Source organism: Symphalangus syndactylus, chromosome 5 (assembly GCF_028878055.3).
Source record: "Symphalangus syndactylus isolate Jambi chromosome 5, NHGRI_mSymSyn1-v2.1_pri, whole genome shotgun sequence".
Classification (NCBI taxonomy): Eukaryota; Metazoa; Chordata; class Mammalia; order Primates; family Hylobatidae; genus Symphalangus; species Symphalangus syndactylus.
In genome coordinates this window covers 59,786,871-59,806,293 of record NC_072427.2, presented here as the reverse complement: position 1 = coordinate 59,806,293, position 19,423 = coordinate 59,786,871, and the positions used below count along the sequence as shown (strand labels likewise).

Sequence of the window (19,423 nt, the reverse complement as noted above, 5' to 3'; positions counted from 1 at the left end):
ATTAGATTATTTTATTAACCCCATTTTACAAATGGAGATACTTAGGGTCAGAGAAGCTAAGTAGTTTGGCCATGCATCTAGCAGATAGAGAATCCAAGATCTGAAAAGCCAGGAGATCTTTTCGAATAACATCCCAGAGTTCATGTTATTTATCATTATACTGTACTGTTTGTCTTCAGCTTTGTAAGGAGAACTTAACTACTTACATGGAAATAGAAAATAAATAGTTGAGTTCTTAAGAAGCTTACATTCTGGGGAAATGAGGGAGGAGAGAGCACATATATTTAAAGAAAAGATAGAGAAATACTACTCCCTCTTATCTCCCCTTCTTTCTCCCCTTCTCCTAGCACCTTCCCTCCATAGGTAACCAGTCTCTTTAGTTTCTTGTTTATCCGTATATTCCTTTTGTATAAAGGAGAAGAGATATGTTTATTTTTATATTATTTTCCTTCTTACGTGAAGGTTATTATACTATAGACTTTTGGGCTTTGCTTTTTTATTTAATGAATTGTCCTAGGGGGGTCCATTGGATTTTAAATAACATTATTTTAGATGTTCACAGTATACGTCTTCCCTCCACCCCTCTAAAAAAAAACTTAAGTCTCGTGTGTTTAATAATCATAAGTACTTTTTTAAAAACTGCCTTTTTATTTACTTATTTTTGAAGAAATGCTGCTGTGGAGAAATAGGAAAATGGTGGAGAGAGATCATGGGATGGTAGGGTCACATAAATGCTCAAGTGCCAGGCTCAAGTCTAGACACAATCCTATTATATCTGAGTTTCTAGATCTTCTGTGGGCTAGTAAACAGGCACAATCCTGACAAGAGGTCTGGGACAGAGCCTAGGTGTCATCATGTGTAACAAGCTCCCCAGGTGCTTTCTGTGTAAGGGTTACACGTCACACCTGAAGAAATCTGGAGTGCAGGTCAGACAATGTCACTGAACAGAAGGCTTGGAAACCCATGCTTTAGATAACACTCATGAGTTCAAGGCCCTGGGGAGGTTAGGGCTGAGAACATCTCCCCATCTTCTCCTGAAGAGATAGTGAGGGGCGGAGAGTGCTGCATCTCAAGAAAGGCAGCTCTTGGCAAGACTCCAGAAAAGAAGCTAACAAACTAAAACTCTTCTATATTCCTAGTCATAATAGCATGGCAGTATTTGTACATACGAATTCTGACCATTGCAGAAAATGACCATTAATCAAAAGAATACCTGCTTAGATGGAATGCTGCCATCCTGCTTACTTCTGAGAAATGTTTAGTTTACTAAATTATTTCTAACTTCATGCTCTTTAAATAATTTGTCCCTTTAAGATTGAATGCTCCTTTTTTGGGGTATGTTTTTTACCTTAATGGTTTTCTAAATTGCTCCTATCATAAGAAAGGATAAGACTTTATAAACATTTTATTAATAACTATAAATAGGAAAGTCATTAATCTTTATTTTAGGGTGGTTTAAAAAGAAGTGTAAATTCTGTATTTTCTTGATTTGCTTTACTGCCTTACCTACACTTATAGAGCAGTGTTTCTTAGATTGTTGTCAGAAGCTACAGAAGAATCAGCTCATTCCACCCAGACCTTCTGAATATGAATCTATAGGGGCTGGAGCCTAGGTACCTGCAATCTAACAGTCTACCCCAGATGATTCTGATAGACACCAAAATTTTAAAAAGAGCGTTTGAATATTCACCCTCTTGACTCGTAGTATATGTGTTAAATAAAAGTAAATGTTAGCCTCTTATTTTTTAGAAAAATATAAGTAGGACAAAGAATGTTAATACTTTCTTTCTGAATTATCTTATGAACTGTCTTTGGAGCATACACAGTCTTAGAAACTGCTGTTTCAGACCATGTTGACTTTTCTCTCTAGTCAAATAATTACTTATCTCGTACTAATTCTTTTGTATTAGATAGTAGAGTAAAACCCATACTTCACTTACCAGCCCAAAATTATATTAAAAGCTGGCGACTCTTAGCTCTTCTAGTCTCTAACCTTTCAAAATTTCAATGGAATCACTATTCTTCGTGAAGTCTTTTTTTTTTTTTAATTTAATAATCTTTTTTTAATGGGAGTCACGTGGCCAGCAGGCAGAGCGTGCTGACCTGGGCCCCCTTTTTATTAATTCTATTTAAGTCTTTTTTTAAACATTCATGAAGTCTTCATTGGACTCTTCACACTTGCATTTTATGTCCTCTTACTGTTAGGTCTTCCAGACCCTAATCATGCTTATTCATAAGATTAAGAAATGGGTTTATGTTGAAGTGTTACCTTCTAGGGTTGTTTTACTAGATACTTAACGTTCTTTTTTCCTTCTTCTAGAATGGAGAGAGACCATCTCATGAAGTACAAATAATAAAAAATATGCCCCAGATGGCAAACTTTGTATACAACATGTACATGCATTTGATACAGACTACACATCATTATCATCAGGTGAGTTTCTGAAAATTGACTTTTATTTTTCTTGCTGTAGAAATGATTTTCTTTTTTTCAGAATAAATCTTTAAAGTACCTTGTGGGAAATCAACTAAACCAAAGCAGGCTATTATTATTTATGTAACATTTGTATTTTTAAAACATCTTTATATAGTTAGAATTCCACATACAATAAAGTCCACAAACTTAAAGTGTAAAATTTTATATGTTCTGGCATAGGTATTTACCTGTGAAGCCGTCGGCACAGTCAAGATAAAGAGCATATCCATTATCCCAAGAGTTTTCCCTTGTGCCCATTTGTAATCCTTCCTTGCCCTTCACCAGTCCCCTTTTTACCTTCCCAGGCAGCCAAGGATCTGCTTTCTGTCATGATAGGTTTGCTTCCATTTTCTAGATTTTTATATAAATGGAAGCATACAGTACGTATTCTTATTTTTTCTGGCTACTATTGCTTATACAAGTCTTTGTACTTTATCTTGGGTAGATACCTAAGAGTGGAATGGCTGAATTTATGTTAAGGATGTGTTTATTAACTTTTTAAGAAACTACTAACCTGTTTTTCAAAGTAGTTGAACCACTTTACACTCTCACCGGCAGTGTGAGAGTTCTAGTTGCTACACATCTTCACCCTCACTTGATATGGTAGGTCTTTTTAAAATTTTGGCAGTTCTAATAGATATACAGTGGTCTCAGTCTGGTTTTAATTTTCATTTCCCTAAGGACTGATGATGAGCATCTTTTCATGTGGTCATTTGCCATCTGTATATCTTTGGGGATGTGTCTGCTCAGGTTTCCTGCTCAATTTTTTATTAGGTTATACATTTTATTAAGTTTCAAGAGGTTTTTTATTTATTCTGGCTACAAGTCCTTTATCTGATACGTATTTTACAAATATTTTCTCCCATTCTGGCTTGTTTATTTATTTTGTAAGTGTCTTTCAAAGAGCAAAAGTTTTAAATTTTGATGAAGTTCAATGTATCAAAGTGTTCTTTTATGATTCATGCTTTTTATGTCCTAAAAATACATAGCCTAACTCAGAGTTACAAAGGTTTTTTCTAGAAGTTGTATAGTTTTAGGTTGGATACTTAGGTATGATGCATTTGAGTTAATTTTTATATGTACAGGTAGGACTGAGTTTTATTCATTTGTCTGTGGATATCCAGTTGTTTCAGCACCACTTCCCTAATAGGCTATTTTTTCTTTGTTGACTTGCTTGTCATCTTCGTCAAAATATCAATTGACTATATATGTGAGAGTCTAATTCTGGGCTTTCTATTCTGTTCCATTGTCCCGTATATCCGTCCTTCATGATTGTACTACCTTGATTATAGTAGCTTTACAGTCAATCTGGAAATTATATAACATAAGTCCTTTAGCTTTGTTCTTCATTTTAGAAATTGTCTTAGCTATCCCAGTTCCTTTGCTTTTCTATATACATTTTAGAATCAGCAGGTCAGTTTCTACGCCCAAAAGCATGCTGCAGTTTTTAAAAAGATATCTTGAAGAGGAGGATTATTTAGGATCCGTTTGGGGAGATTAACATCTTCACATATTGAGTCTTCCTATCCATGAATAAGATCTCTCATTTATTTAGATCTTCTTTAAATTCTCATCAGGATTTTTAGTTTTCAACATACAAACCTTACACATATTTTGTTAACATTTTGCTAAGTATTTTTCTTTCTTTCTTTTTTTTTTTGCTGCTATCGTGCACGGTACTTTTTAAAAATCTTCAAGGCCAGACACGGCTCATGCCTGAAATCCCAGCACTTTCGGTGGCTGAGGTGGGTGGATCACCTGCGGTCAGGAGTTCGAGACCAGCCTGGCTAACGTGGTGAAACCCCATCTCTACTAAAAATACAAAAATTAGCCAGGCGTAGTGGTACATGTCTGTAGTCTCAGCTACTTGGGAGGCTGAGGCAGGAGAATCGCTTGAACCCGGGAGACGGAGATTGCAGTGAGCCGAGATGGCGCCACTGCACTCCAGCCTCGGTGACAGAGTGAGACTCTGTCTCAATCAATCAATCAATCAATCAATCAATTCAATTTCCAGCATTGTAAGCAGAGTCCCTGATGAGAAAGTCACTAGACTGCTGTGGGGCAAAGGGCAAGCTAAGCATATAGAGTTGCTCCAGTTTTCTGGTTGAACGGAACAGAAACCTTGTTCCTTGCTGCTCCCTTCTCCCACGGCTTTGCCTTAAGGCCAGGCTCCTCTCTACCTCTCACAGGTTTCTTTTCTTTTTCTTTTTTTTTTGAGATGGAATCTCTCTCTGTTGCCCAGGCTGGAGTGCAGTGACACAATCTCGACTCACTGCAACCTCCAACTCTCAGGGTCAAGTGATTCTCCTGCCTCAGCATCCTGAGTAGATGGGATTACAGGCTCCTGCCACCAGGCTCAGCTAATTTTTGTATTTTTAGTAGAGATGGGGTTTCACCATGTTGGCCAGGCTGGTCTCAAACTCCTGACCTCAAGTGATCTGCCTGCCTCAGCCTCCCGAAGTGCTGGGAATGCCACCATGAGCCACCGCTCCCAGCTCACAGGGCTCTTTGATTAAAGTTGACCCTTTCTTGAGTTAGTTTTATAATCAGTCCTAATCAGTCACTGTTTTTTGCAGAAATGTTGACAGCAAAGTCTGTTGCTTAAAAATCTAATAGCTTTTCATGGTTGTTTTCCTCTCTGAAGATTTTATATGTATTTTGATTATCAGTATATGACATCTGTGTAGGCATATTCCTTGGTGTTAGCAGAACCTAGACCATTGTCATCAGAGGTGTTACATCTGTAGTATAAAATGGTCAGCACTGTTTTGGAGAACTCTAGAATGGTAATGTGAGAGCTTAGCTTTATAAGCTGTTTTTCATACTGGTATTGTCTTTTTTTTTTTTTTATTAGACTTTATTACAACTACCACCTGCTATGGTAGAAGAAGGTGAGGAAGTTCAAAATCAAGAAACAGAATTGGAAACAGAAGAAGAGGCCATGACTATTCAAGCTGACATCATACCCAGTCCAACAGACACCAGCTGCAGTCAAGAAACTCCAGCCTTTCAAACTGACACCACCCCCAGTGAGACAGGAGCCAGTTCCAATCCAGAAGCCATCCCTGCTTTATCTGAGACCACCCCTACTGTGGCAGGAGCAGTATCTGCACCGGCAGAGGCTAACACACCTCAGGATGCCACATCTGCCCCAGAAGAGACGAAGTAGCCAAACTGGTCCTTCTAAAGGAGGACATGGCATTCAAAAAGTCTGAGTAAAGTTATTTTTTGTATTTTGTATTTGCTTCTGCCATTTTACTAATTAATGTTCAGTTCTTATATTTGTTAACTGATTGTGGTGTCTTGAGTATATTTTTTAAATTATGTGTATGAACAATTCTAATTTCATTTGTTCAATCAGAAGAGCAAATAACCATTCCTTTCATGTTTTGATCACTGAGTGTGTCTGTAATCATACCTACATTAAAATCATTTTGTATAGAATATATAATATATACTTCACATTTTTAGTGAACTTCTCTAAAGAAGAGGACAGAATACACTGGACTTAACCATGAATACCCTTAAGTGTCCCAGTTGGGAAGGAGCTTGTTTCTTCTGTTATACTATCAAATGCTTAAATTCTGTTTCCTTTTTTCTTACCTTTCTTTGCTGTCTTTATGTAAAATATTACTAGCAGTAAGATATAGGTTTCTCCAATCTATTAAAGTGGTTACATGCATTTCCTTCTCTCAAATCTTAGAATGCCTTAGAATCACCTAAGATGTCTGTTTATTCTTGAGGCATACCTCAGACTGAATGAGTCAGAATCTCAGGAATAGAGCCCAGGAATCTATATTTTAGGAGGTTCTCCACACCACTAATGTTTGGGTTGCTGGCAGAGTGGCATCAGCCAAGGCTGGTGAGGCTGAGCCAGGATTTGTCATCAGCTAAATAGGAAGACTCTGCCAAATCAATCTGGGCAAGAAGCAGGATCCTGATTCTGGGCAATGAGAGTCAGAGAACTTAACTCCTGTGTGCAGGGTAGAATTTTCCCATGGCAGAAATTCTGAGTTTTCTGCCTTATTTTTCTTGGGATAACCAGCCACAAGGAGACCTTCAGGTAAAATGTGGTTCAAATATGGGAAGGCAGAGGTACCTAGGACCTTGCTAGTCAAGTATGATTTGTGAACCAACAGCATCAACATCGTATTGAAGTTTGTTATTTATAGAAATGCAGAAGTTTGGGCTCTGCTCCAAACCTATTAAATCTAGATCTACATTGCAACAAAGTCCCCAGGTGATTCACAGGCACTTTGTAGTTTGAGAAGCACTATACTAAGATTACTGTGTTGTCTTCACATGAATGAGGCTGTAATGGTAGAATTACCAGTGAATGTGACTAATGTTTTCTGACAAGGGACCTCTGCTTATAAGGTCCCTGGGCATGGTGCCCAGAACTGAGAAAAAAAAAAAAAAAGAAATGTTTATATGTATGTGTAGAGGGGAAAATTGCCCACTAGTTCTCTATTTCCCATTTTGATCATCTGCTGGAGTATCTAAAGGGGAGCATTTCCCCCGAAGTGTCTCCTCTAGTGCATCTACCTGTGGGCCTGGCCATGTCCAAGGAATCTTTGAAGAAACAAGCAAGCACTGCACACTACCATTGAAATCCTTCTGATCCTGACATTTCGAAGGAATGATTGCTTCATAAGGAAATTAAACCCAGAAAGTCAAGTCAGTTATATTTTTGAGTAACTAGTGTTTGCTCAACTCTACCAGGCTGTGTTGAATATGGTCCAGACTCTCATTTTATGATGTATCCTACTGCATCAGGACGTTTGTGTCAATGTCAGGCGAGGAGGGAGAGGTGAAAGTGATGAGACGATGAGAGGAGTGAAATACCAAGGACGCGATACTAGGAAACCCAGGTCTATTTGTTATCAGAGTTAAGGATCAAGCCAGATAGCCTGTTATGTAATTTCTCTGATAAAAGATTTTGAAAGCAGGTGCTGTGGGCATCTGTATGGGGAATCGCACTCATAGAATTATTTTCATTTGTAAATATATGGTATCAGGCCAAGCAAGGGAAAGAAGCTTTACTGTATTACCATGTTTCCTGGAAGCGATTGATTTTTCTCTCTCCCTTAGGGGACACGAGGTATGATACCTGCAACCAAAATAAGCTGACTGTTAAGCGCTCTCTCCTTAACTATTTTCTAAGCAATGTACATCACTCTTGCCTAGATGGGTGACCATACTTTTTTCTTTGCTTCTTGGTTTTTCTGTCACTAAGAAGCAAATTTAGGTGGAAGATGGATGGGTAAGTCCTTTGTCCTTGTCAAAAGAATTTAAAAAGGGTAAAGGGGGTGGGATTTGAATTCTTTTAAACTGTTTATTCATTGGAAAGGCAAGTGAGTGGCAATTGACTGTAGAATCTAGGGAATTTGTGAAGGAATTTAAGAGCTCTACTTATTTTAAATAATGAGAAAACAATCAGACTTAACCAGGGTGGCAACTATGGAAGAGTGGGGTAGAATCCAAGTCTACAGTTCTACGGCACTGTTTTGTTTATTTTTTCAATCAAGCACACATGAGGGATTGCTTAATAAATACAAGAGTTTTCTATATAGTTTGGGATTACTACAGACACAGGTACTCTAGCCATGTGACCATTTCAGATTAGTGTTCCCATTGCTGTCCATCCTATTTTTCATATCTAAATGTGTCATGATTTTAGAATCTCTTTTTAAAGAAAACCAAAAAGAGGCATGCCCAAAAGAATGAGTATGAAATGAAGCAATTCAAGTATTTAGAATTTCTTTTTTTTTTTCAAAATGCTGAGTTAAGAAAGTTCATTGCCAACAGTTGAGAATAAATAGCTCTATTGATTTAGGCAAATGAATGAGAAGATTTAAACATTATCAAGACTCCTGAAGTTGGTATAATAAAAGTTGAGATGTTTTGCTAGATGCTGAGAGAAAAGGCATAAATAGGCCATTTGTGCTCCTGTAAACAAATGAAATTTTGTAATGATCAAGAGACAGCATGATATTGTAAAACACACTTTGGACTCATCCAGACCTGGCTCAGAATTGTACCTAATTTGCTTATCAGCATTTGGTTTGACCTTAGACAAATTTTATAACCTCTCTAAGCCCATTTTCTTTATCTATAAATAAAGGAAAAAGATCTGTTTGGATTTGGGGCAGGAGAGTTGTCTGTTTTATAGGGTAATGTTTATGAAAATAATCTATCACCTAGGTACTTAGTAAATACCAGTTTCTCTCTCTGTTTTTCTTCAAAGCTTTGTTGACAATGTAGGATATTGCCAACTAATCCTTTGACTTGAGTGCTTAGCCATGCCCCAATCCAGGGAGCATGAAGGATGATCAAGAAGGGGACACCTAGTGGCAGTTGACCTTTGAGGATCTATGTAGGATCAGGTTACTGATTTGGGACCTCTGAATCAGTACATCATAACATCGAGAGTGATCTCTGCCAAAATTAAAATTCTGGCAGAACAGTATAAGCAGAAGGAAGACACTAGGTCTTTCTGAAATATGGAGCTGATAACTTCTATCAGTTCTGAATTCTGTACTGTCCCACCCCCAAATCATCTGTATTGTTGCATGTACTTAGCTTTGTGCCTTGAATTGCTATTTCCTTTTTATCTTGCACTCAGATGGTATTTTTAGAGATGTTTCTTCAATCAAAACAAGATAAAGATTAAAAAAAAAAAACAAAACAGTGACCCTTTTGCATAAGCCAGAAGAGCAGTGCCTTGCTTCCTGTGAAAAGTGCTTGGCAGTTAGCCTGTGTAATTATTTAGCAATCATGTTAATAGATGTTTAAGAATAATGGAACTGGAGCTGTACTGAGCCAAGGATGGAAATGAAGACATGTGAGACTATTTTTTCTTCATCCACCGATACTCTTCAGTTACAAGGATGTAATTTAAAAGGGTTTTAATTAAATGGAATCCAGAGGCTTTGGACACTCCAGTTTTTCTTCTTAGAGACAAACCCTAGCTCAGTTTCCTGGAGCTTGACTCAGAATGCAGCATGGTACTCCGGACTGACAGTGTGCCAGCTTTATTCACTTATCTCTCTACCTTTTGGCTTACATTTATTTCAGGGCTGGCTGACATTTTGAGCTTATGTACAAAGATGGCCGATACCATTATTTTTCAACATATATTACAGAAAATACTACTCTTGAAAAATACTCTGAGAAATATGTTCTATGGTCAGATAAGTTTGGGAAACAGTGAATTATTGTTCCTCTTTTGCAGAATCACAATGCATTGTTAGCTAATCAAAGGCTCTCAGATGTCCCACTGGAAAGAATCATGTTTAGCTTTGTTTAACCTAGCATTTCCCAAACTTATAGAGCATAAAACTTTTTTTTTTTTGTAAGATACCTTAGGTTAGCTATTTCCTTACAACACAGTTTGGGAAACTTTTTTTTTTTTTTTTTTTTTTTTTTTTTTTTTTTTTTTTTAATAAGATACCTTAGGTAGCTATTTCCTTAGAACACGAGCCAGGCGCGGTGGCTCACGCCTGTAATCCCAGCTGTGGGAGGCCCAGGCGGGTGGATGACCTGCGGTCAGGAGATCGAGACCATCCTGCCCAACATGGTGAAACCCTGTCTCTATTAAAAATACAAAAATTAGCTGGGCGTGGTGGCAGGTGCCTGTAGTCCTAGCTGCTCTGGAGGCTGAGGCAGGAGAATCACTTGAACCCAGGATGGGGAGGTTGCAGTGAGCTGAGATGGCACCACTGCACTCCAGCCTGGGCGACAAGAGCAAAAACTCCGTCAAAAAAAAAAAAAAAAAAAACCTTAGGTAGCTATTTCTTTAGAAACACAGTTTGGGAACCAATATCTTTACATTGGCTAGAACTGTGAATCGCCCTTTAAAGATAAAGCCCCAAAATACATTTTTTTTCCCTACAGGTAACCAGAGGGTGAAGTAACATAGCCGAAGAGGAAACCAGAAGTGAAGTGATTTGTACAAAATGTCGTAGTGTAATTTATTGAGTGTCATGTGGTATTAATTGCAACATCCTGAAAATGCAAATGAATAAAAGTTTGGTCAATGTACCATGATATTCCTTCATGTGAGCCTCCTAAGAAAAGGTCACCGAGCATTCTCTGTTTACATTTTAATTTTAGACTCCAGAATTTCACACTAAGTTTTTCTTCTCATTTCTTATGCAGTAAAAGAAGAGTTCTTTTTTGCAGTAAAAGAAGAGTTAGTTTTTGTTTCCTTAAAAAGTTTAAATTCCAAAAAGAAAAGGATTACTTAGCATAACCAATAGAGATGGTCTGGAAACAATAAAAGAAAATTAAGGCAAATATAAAACATGAAGACAGTTTCCCCTCATAAGAATGTTTAACACACAAGGACCCCAGCAGTTGCCTTGCATTAAGCATACTGAATTCTTTCTTGATCTCCAGAACAACTGTCCCCACAATCCTCTTCCCCTCCACCTTTGATTTAACGTTGTGCACTCTCTCTATTATACTTATCTCAGTGTTGCAATCTAAGTTCAAGAACCTCAAAGGTAGCTGCTTCTCTTTGAAAGATGCGTGGTTTAATATAAAAAGCTCTTTTAAGAATCTGAATTTGTTGACATTTTTCAAAAAACAGTTCTGGATGGGAAGTGATCCTTTTCTACTTTAGTTCACTGGTTCATTTGGGCCATTTTTGATTGGTTGGTTGGTTGGTTTTTTCCATCTGGTTTCTAGTTCAGTTGTCCACAAAGTGAACTAAAAGTGCTCACTGTGTTACTGTATTTTCATTACCTTTTTGCTTCCAGTGCTAGTTTCTTCTAATCTCAGACTGCCATGAGAATAGTATGCAACAGGAGTAGACCTTGTTCATTTGCATGACATTTCATTAGTTGACTACTTTTCACAGAAATGAATTGAATTCAATATAATAAAACTTTTGAAGATGTTTATGAAACTAATATTTGTATATTAACAGACTATTGAATGCCAACTCTGTGCCAAGCAGCAATGCCAAAAGCAACTCTAGTACTTTATAGATGAGAACACCAAGGCATTGGGTGATTTGCCTGGGACACCACAATTAATTGAACAGAGACTAGAACCATCATATAACTTTTAGGCAAATTTCTTACCATGCTGGTCTTTAAACTTCTTTGCTTGAGACACATTAAACGACAGAACAACACCAACTGTGCATAAGTAAGACAAGCCTACTAAATAATTTCTCTTATGGTCAACATACCAAAGAGACTAGGCTGCCAAAATCAGGGTAGAAAATAAAAGAATGTCCCAGTGATTACAATATTTATTCTTACAGGAGAAAGACAAATTAGTATTTGTTTTGGTTTGAAAAAGGAATGAGAAACACATAATAGAAAGGGACTCTAGTAATACTGTATGCCTCAAAATGCTAATTATCCTAAAGTCATTTTACATTTAAGCAGAAGCAGAACATGTTAAGTAATAATAGTTTGAAAAGTGTGATTTCTGAGTGTGTTACCTTGACCCTTAGCTTCTCAGGAAAAGTGACCGGGACCTGGTGTCTGCTCCTGTTGCCTTTGCCCCTTAATCCCTAGCCACTATGCGTGAGCACATCTCCATCCATGTTGGCCGGGCTGATGGCCAGATTGATAATCCCTGCTCAGACCTCTGCGGCCTGGAACACGGCATGCATCCCGATGGCCAGATGCCAAGTGACAAGACCACTGGGGGAGATGACTCCTTTGACATCTTCAGTGAGACAGGTGCTGGCAAGCATAAGCCCAGGGCAGTGTTTGTAGACCTGGAGCCCATATTCATTGACAAAGTTCACGTTGCCATCTACCACTAACTTTTCCACCCTGAGCAGCTCATCACAGGCAAGGAATATGCTGCCAATAACTATGCCCAAGGGCACTATACTATTGGCAAGGAGATCACTGGCTTCTTGTTGGGCCAAATTCTCAAGCTGGCCAACCAGTGCACAAGTCTTCAGGACTTCTTGGTTTTCCATAGCTTTGGTTGGGGAACTGGTTCTGGGTTCACCTCCCTGCTGGTAGAATGTCTATCTGTTCATTATGGCAAGAAGTCAAAGTTGGAGTTCACTTACTCAGTGTCCCAGGTTTCTACAGCTGTAGTTGAGCCCTATAACTCCATTCTCACCACCCATACTACCTTGGAGCGCTCTGAGTGTGCCTTTGTGGTAGACATCTGTCATAGAAACCTCAATATTGATTGCTCAACCTACACTAATTTTAACTGCCTTATTCATCAGATTATGCCCTCTATCACTGCTTCCCTTAGAGTTGATGGCTCCCTGAATGCTGATCTGACAGAATTCCAGACCAACTTCGTGCCTATCCCCACGTCCACTTTTTTCTGGCCACATATGCCCCTGTTATCTCTGCTGAGAAAGCCTATCATGAAGAGCTTTAGAGCAGAGATCATCAGTGCTTGATTTGAGCCAGCCAACCAGATAATGAAATGTGACCTTCGCCATGGCAAATGATGGCTTCCTGCCTGTTGCACTGTGGTGACACCATGAAGATGTCAATGCTGCTGTTACCACCATAAAGACCAAGCACAATATCCAGTTTGTGGATTGGTGTCCCACTGGTTTCAAGGTTGGCGTTAATTACCAGCTTCCCATGGTGGTACCTGGTAGAGACCTGGCCAAGGTACAGAGAGCTGTGTGCATGCTGAGCAATACCACAGCCTTTGCTGAGGCCTGGGCTCACCTGGACCACAAATTTTGACCTGGTGTATGCCAACCATGCCCTTGTTCACTGGTACATTCATGAGGGGGGCATAGAAGAAGGGTTTTCTGAGGCCCAATGAGGACATGGCTGCCCTTGAGAAGGTTTATGAGGAGGTTGGTATAGATTCTGTTAAAGGAGAGGGCGAGAAAGAGGAGAGAAATATTAATTATCCATTCCTTCCAGCCCTGCAACATGTCTTACTCCCAGAATTTAAGCTTCAACATTAATTGACAGCATCAAAGCTTTCTGGTTAGATTGTTTACACTCACTGGAGATCAATGTTCCATATGTACCTGTAAGATTTTTCCATCATGTCTCAAAGTAAAGGCTTTAAGATTAAAAAAAAAAAAAAAAAAAGATTTCAAATAAAGGGAAAAACAGGATTTACCAAGACTTACATTTTAAATCATTACACATCAGCTGGGTCAGCCTTCTGATTACACTTCCTATCACAAACCCAGCATTAATGCATTTGAGAGCTGAAAATAACATCCATGGGAGTTAAAGTTCCCAGGAGTAAAAGTCTATTTGTAAAATAAATCAAGTTATCTTGTGTAATTACAGAAATAAATTGTGATAAGTTTTTTCAAGGCTATCATTGTAAATCTTGATCTAGTTGAACTCTATATTAAAGGAATGGCTTCGTTTGAGCAAGTGGAGAATGTGTCTGCAGAAATACAGTCCTACCTTGGGGAAAAAGTCGTGAATGTCAACTGTGGTATCTCAGGAATTAAATTGGTCAGGTGGATCTCTTAACTTGCCAATGTATTATTAATAATGGGCATTATTAAGTGAAATTGTTGGTTCTTGTCTAGAGTTAACAATGACTAGAAGCAACTCTTTCTCTGGCTAGTCTGAAAGATAGATTGCAAGTCAAATGAATGCCAAGATCTCTGACATCAGCCTCAGTGCTCTGAGAACAGTTGATACCAGTGCTCTGGTATCAGCTATGAGGAGTTCCTTAATTAGCAGGACCTGGCATGAAGCAGGACATGCTATATATCAGTAGGGATTCTGGGATCCTGAAGGATACATTTAATATGTTTTGTGACGCATATACATATATTTTTTGAAAACAGTGACAATAGGAGAGTGACTTTTTTCTAGTCTAGCCAAAGGTTTGTCAATTTTATTTATCTCTCCCAAAAAACCAACTTTTCATTTTGTTGGTCTGTATTGTTTTTTTGGTCTCAATTTCATTTATTTCTGCTCTAACCTTTATTATTTCTTCTACTAATTTTGGGTTTGGCTTGTTCTTGCTTTTCTAGTTCCTTGAGGTGCATAATTGGGTTATTTGAAGTCTTTCCACCTTTTCGATACAGGTGTTTATTGCTGTAAACTTCCGTCTTAGTGCTACTTCTGCTGTATCCCATAGATTTTGGTGTGTTGTATTTCCATTTCCATTTGTTTCAAGACATTTAAAATTTCCTTCTTAAAGTCTTTATTGACCCATGGTTCGTTCAAGGGCATGTTGTTTAGTTTCCATGTGTTTGTGAAGTTTCTGAAGTTCCTCTTGTTATTGATGTCTAGTTTTATTCCATTGTGGTCAGAAAAGATACTTGATATGATTTCTACTTTTTTGAATTTGTTCAAAGTTGTTTTGTGCCATAAGATATAGTCTATTCTAAATCATGTTCCATGAAAAGAAGGTACATCCTGCAGCAATTGGGTGAAATGTTCTGTAAATGTCAGTTAGACCTATTAGGTCTCATATATAGTTTAACCCTGGTGTTTCTTTATTGATTTTCTGCCTAGATAATCTGTCCATCACTGAGAGTGGAGTGTTAAAGTCCCCATATTATTATTGTATTGGAGTCTATTTTTCCCTTCAAATCTATTAATGTTTGCTTTATATGCTTGGGAGCTTTGGTGTTTGATGCATAGATACTTATAATTGTTATATCCTCTTGCTGAATTGACCCTTTAATAGTTAGTGACCTTCTTCGTCTCTTTTTACAGTCTTGATTTGTAGTCTATTTTGTCTGATATAAGTATAGCTACTCCCCTTTTTTGTTGTTTCTAGCTGCATGAAATATCTTTTTCCACTGTTTTACTTTCAATCTATGTCTTTGTAGATGAAATGGTTTTCTCGTAAACAGCATATAGTTGGGGCTTCTTTGTCCATTCAGCCACTCTTTGACTTTTAATTGAAGAATTTTGTCCGTTAACATTCATTATCATTATTGATATATAAGGACTTACTACTGTTGCCTATTTTCTGATTGCTTTGTAACTCCTGGCCTGTATGCTTTCCGTTGAGAAGTTTGTTGCCAGATGAATTGGAGCTCCTTGATATGTTACTTGCTTCCTTTCTCTTGCTTCTTTTATGATTCTCTCTTTGTCCTTGACCTTTGAGAGTTTGATTATTATATGCCTTGGGGTACTCTTATTTGGGTCAAATATGTTTGATATTCTCTGACCTTCCTGTACTTGAATATTTATATCTTTCTCAAGTTTTTACAAGTTTTGTTATTTCTTTGAATAAGCTTTCTACCCTTTGCTCTTGCTCAACTCCCTCTTGAATATCAAAATTCTTAGATTTGATCTTTTGAGGTAATTTTCCTTATTTTGTAGTTGATCTTTATTACTTTTCATTCATTTTTCTTTTGTCTCCTCTGTGTATTTTCAAATAGCCTATCTTCAATCTCTGATTCTTTCCTCCACTTAATCCATTCTACTGTTGAGAGCTTATAACAAATTGTTCAGTTTAGCAAATAAATTTCTCAGTTTGAAAAATTTCTATTCTTTTTTTGTGTTATTTCAATCTCTTTATTAAATATTTCTGATACATTTCTGAATTGCTTTTCTGTGTTAGCTTAGAAATCACTGAGTTTCCTTAAGCTACTATTTTGAGTTCTTGGTGAAAAAGTTCATATATTGCTTTCTTGCCTTGCTTTTCTTTTTTTCTTTTACTTTAAGTTCTGGGATACGTGTGCTGAACGTGCAGATTTGTTACATAGGTATACATGTGCCATGGTGGTTTGCTGTACCTATCAACCTGTCATCTAGGTTTTAAGCTCTGCATGCATTAGGTATCTGTCCTAATGCTGTCTCTGCATGCATTAGGCATTTGTCCTAATGCCTTCTTGCTAGGGTCAGTCACTGATTCCTTGCTTTGCTTGTTTGGGGAGATCATGGTTCCCTGTTTGCTGCTGTTTCTTCTGGATGTATATCTATGTCTTTGCATTGAAATATTAGTTTTCTATTCCGGCCTTCTCTGCGTAACTTGTTTTGGTTTTTATTGCATATATTTGGTTAGAGGTTCTTTACTGCTAGGTCACTGCCTCCTTTTCAGCTCTAGGTGGTGCCTTAAGCCCAGGTTTCACCTTGGCTCCAGTAAACACTCCGAGCACAGCTCTTCCTGAATAGGAGAGGTTCCAAAGGGAATTTTCTGGCATTGTAGGAAGGCCGGCTAGGGGTTTTTGCTCAGGGGATCTGTGGGATGGATCTCCTATAGCATGGTGCTGCTGAGCAGCCACTCTGATTTGGCATCTCCTTTGGCAGAGTTACGGAGCAGAGCTTCCAGGGCTGGGGATGATAATCCCATCTTCCCCCTTTGTCTCTGCCTGTCCTCAGCGATATTTCTCTCTTCAGGCACTCAAGATACTTTCTGCAGGTTAAGAGAGGGACAGGTCTCCCGCCAGGAAACCCAACATCATGGGAAAACTGGTTGTCCACATCAATCTCACTTTCTCCAATATGGAAACAAGTGAGGCTGGGCATGGTGGCTCACGCCTGTAATCCCAGCACTGTGGGAGGCCGAGGCGGGCAGATCACAAGGTCAGAGATCGAGACCATCCTGGCTAACACGGTGAAACCCCGTCTCTAGTAAAAATACAAAAATTAGCTGGATGTGGTGGTGGGCATTTGTAGTGCCAGCTACTCTGGAGGCTGAGGCAGGAGAATTGCTTGAACCTGGGAGGCAGAGGTTGCAGTGAGCCAAGATCCTGCTACTGCACTCCATCCTGGCTACAGAGCAAGACTCCATCTCACCAAAAAAAAAAAAAAAAAAAAAGAGAGAGAAAAGATAAAAGAAACTAGTGACCAAGTAAGTTGGAGGAAAATTTTCTGTGGACTTGGTGCCCAGCAGAAAGGGAGTCTTATTTTCTTACAGTCTTCTCAGTGTTTTTCCACTCCTCTGTGGCCCCAAGAACCATCTCTCTTCATAACTTGAGTTCTAAAATACTTCTCGTGATAATCTTGGTGCTGTATATTTGTTTTTGGTTTTCTACAAGAAGGAATAAGAACAGCTTGCTTCGACACTGCCGCTTTGAAACCAAGTTAGACTGGCTGATCTTTAAGGTCCCATCTTCTATCACAGTTAGTTTTGCCTGTTTTTAATCTTTGTATAAGTTGAATCATTTGTGTTTGCCTTCTCAAATCCATTTCTCTGAATGATGTGAGGTAGGGTTCAGCAGATTAACTGAGTACTATTTATTCAAAAGACCATCCTACAGTACACTGCGCTACAATGTGGTAACATCTTTGTCATAAATCAAGTGATTATATATATGTGGATCTGTTTCTGTAATTTCTTTTGTTTCATTGGTATATATTTCATCTCTTTTGCCAACATTTCACTGTTTTAATTACTGTAACTTTATGATAAGTTTTGATTAACTTTTGTATATCCTTTAGCTATATTCGTCAAGATTATTGGCAATTTTTAGTCCTTGTATAAATTCTAGAATTATTTTGTCAGTTCCACAAAAAAACTTACTAGATTTTTATTGGGATTACACTAAATCTATAGATCAATTTGGGGAAAATTGGCATCTTACAACCTAGGAATATGGTAACTCTTTCCATTTACTTAGGCCTTCTTAAACTCAATAACGTTTTATAGTTTTTTGTATAAAGATCATCGTCATTTTTTGTTAAATTTATTCCTAGGTATTTATTTATACTAGTGTAAGTGATACTTTCTACAATTACATTTCTAGTTGTTTGTTACTAATATATAGATATACATCTTTGTATCTTGCACTGGTATTTAGCAATCTCAGTGAATTCTCCTATTTCTTATAATTTGACTATAGATTATTTTGGGTTCTCTACATACATAATTATGTCATCTGTGAATACAAAAGTTTTTTTCTTCAATCTTTATACTTTTAATTTCCTTTTCTACCTATATGCCTTTCATTTTCATTTTCGCCCTTATTGGCCTTTTGAAGGCCTCCAGTACAATGTTGAATAGAGGTGGTCAGAACAAGTATCTTTGTTTCTTCCCAGTTTTAGGGGCAAACGTTCAATATTTCACCACTAAGTATAGTGTTTGCTATAGGTTTTTCCATATAATCTGTATCAGATTTTAATAATTTCTTTCTATTCCTAGCTTGCTAGGTGTTTCTTTTTTAATCATTAATGTATGCTGAATTCTAACAAATGCTTTTTCTGTATCTATCAAAATGATCATATGCTTTCCTTTATTTATTTATTTTTATTTTACTTTAAGTTCTGGGATACCTGTGCTGAACGTGAAGGTTTGCTACATAGGTATTTATACATGTGCCATAGTGGTTTGCTGCACCCATCAACCCGTCATCTAGGTTTTAAGCTCCACGTGCATTAGGTATTTGTCCTAATGCTCTCTCTCCCCAATCATGTGCTTTTCTTTATTTTGTTAATGTGGTGGATTACATTGATTTATTTTTTCTATTGATTGGATTTTTTCTAATTAGGGCCATAAGTTGCTACTCTTCACATGCCTGGTAATTTTTCATTGGATGCTGGACATTACAAATGCTGTGTTGTTGGATGTTTGGATTTTGTAGTCTTCCTTTAAAGAGTGTTGAGGTTTGTTTTGGCAGGCAGTTACATGTGGATTAGATCTACCTTTTTGATGTTTGTTTTTAAGCTTTGTTACACAGGTGTAGAGTACCTTTACTCTGGGGCTAACTTAGCTCCATTACCAATCTATGACCCTTCTCTGGTTCCTGTTGGATGCCCCAGGTTTTCAATGAAGTATTTCTACTTGGGTTGATATAAATTAAAACCTTTTTTATTGTATGAGCTCTAGGAATCGTTTAGTAGAGCTCCCAGGCAGTTGTCCTTTGACCTCAGGAAGTTTCACCCCATGAATGTACAGATTAGTATTCAGCCAAGACTCAAGGGGACCGACCCCTCTTTAGATTTCTGGAGCCCTTTCTTTGTGTAACTTCCTCCTTTTAGTTACTCTGCCTTACAAATTCTAGCCAGCACAGTCTTCCCAAGTTTCTGTCTCTTTTTCCTTTTTTTCCAGCATTCAAAA

General features: G+C 37.9%; 1 protein-coding gene and 1 pseudogene across 1 annotated transcript in view; both read left to right on the top strand.

The window, feature by feature from the left end:
• AQR (aquarius intron-binding spliceosomal factor) overlaps positions 1 to 5,920 on the top strand; it is a 116,950-nt gene extending 111,030 nt beyond the window's left edge. The window contains exons 34-35 of the mRNA XM_055278617.2: positions 2,321 to 2,434; positions 5,331 to 5,920. Coding sequence (XP_055134592.1) covers positions 2,321 to 2,434; positions 5,331 to 5,645 — 429 coding nt within the window. The 3' untranslated portion in view covers positions 5,646 to 5,920. The remainder of the gene's footprint in view (positions 1 to 2,320; positions 2,435 to 5,330) is intronic.
• Positions 5,921 to 11,915: 5,995 nt separating this feature from the next.
• On the top strand, positions 11,916 to 13,924 carry LOC129482593 (tubulin alpha-1 chain-like; annotated as a pseudogene).
• The last annotated feature ends 5,499 nt before the right edge of the window (positions 13,925 to 19,423 follow it).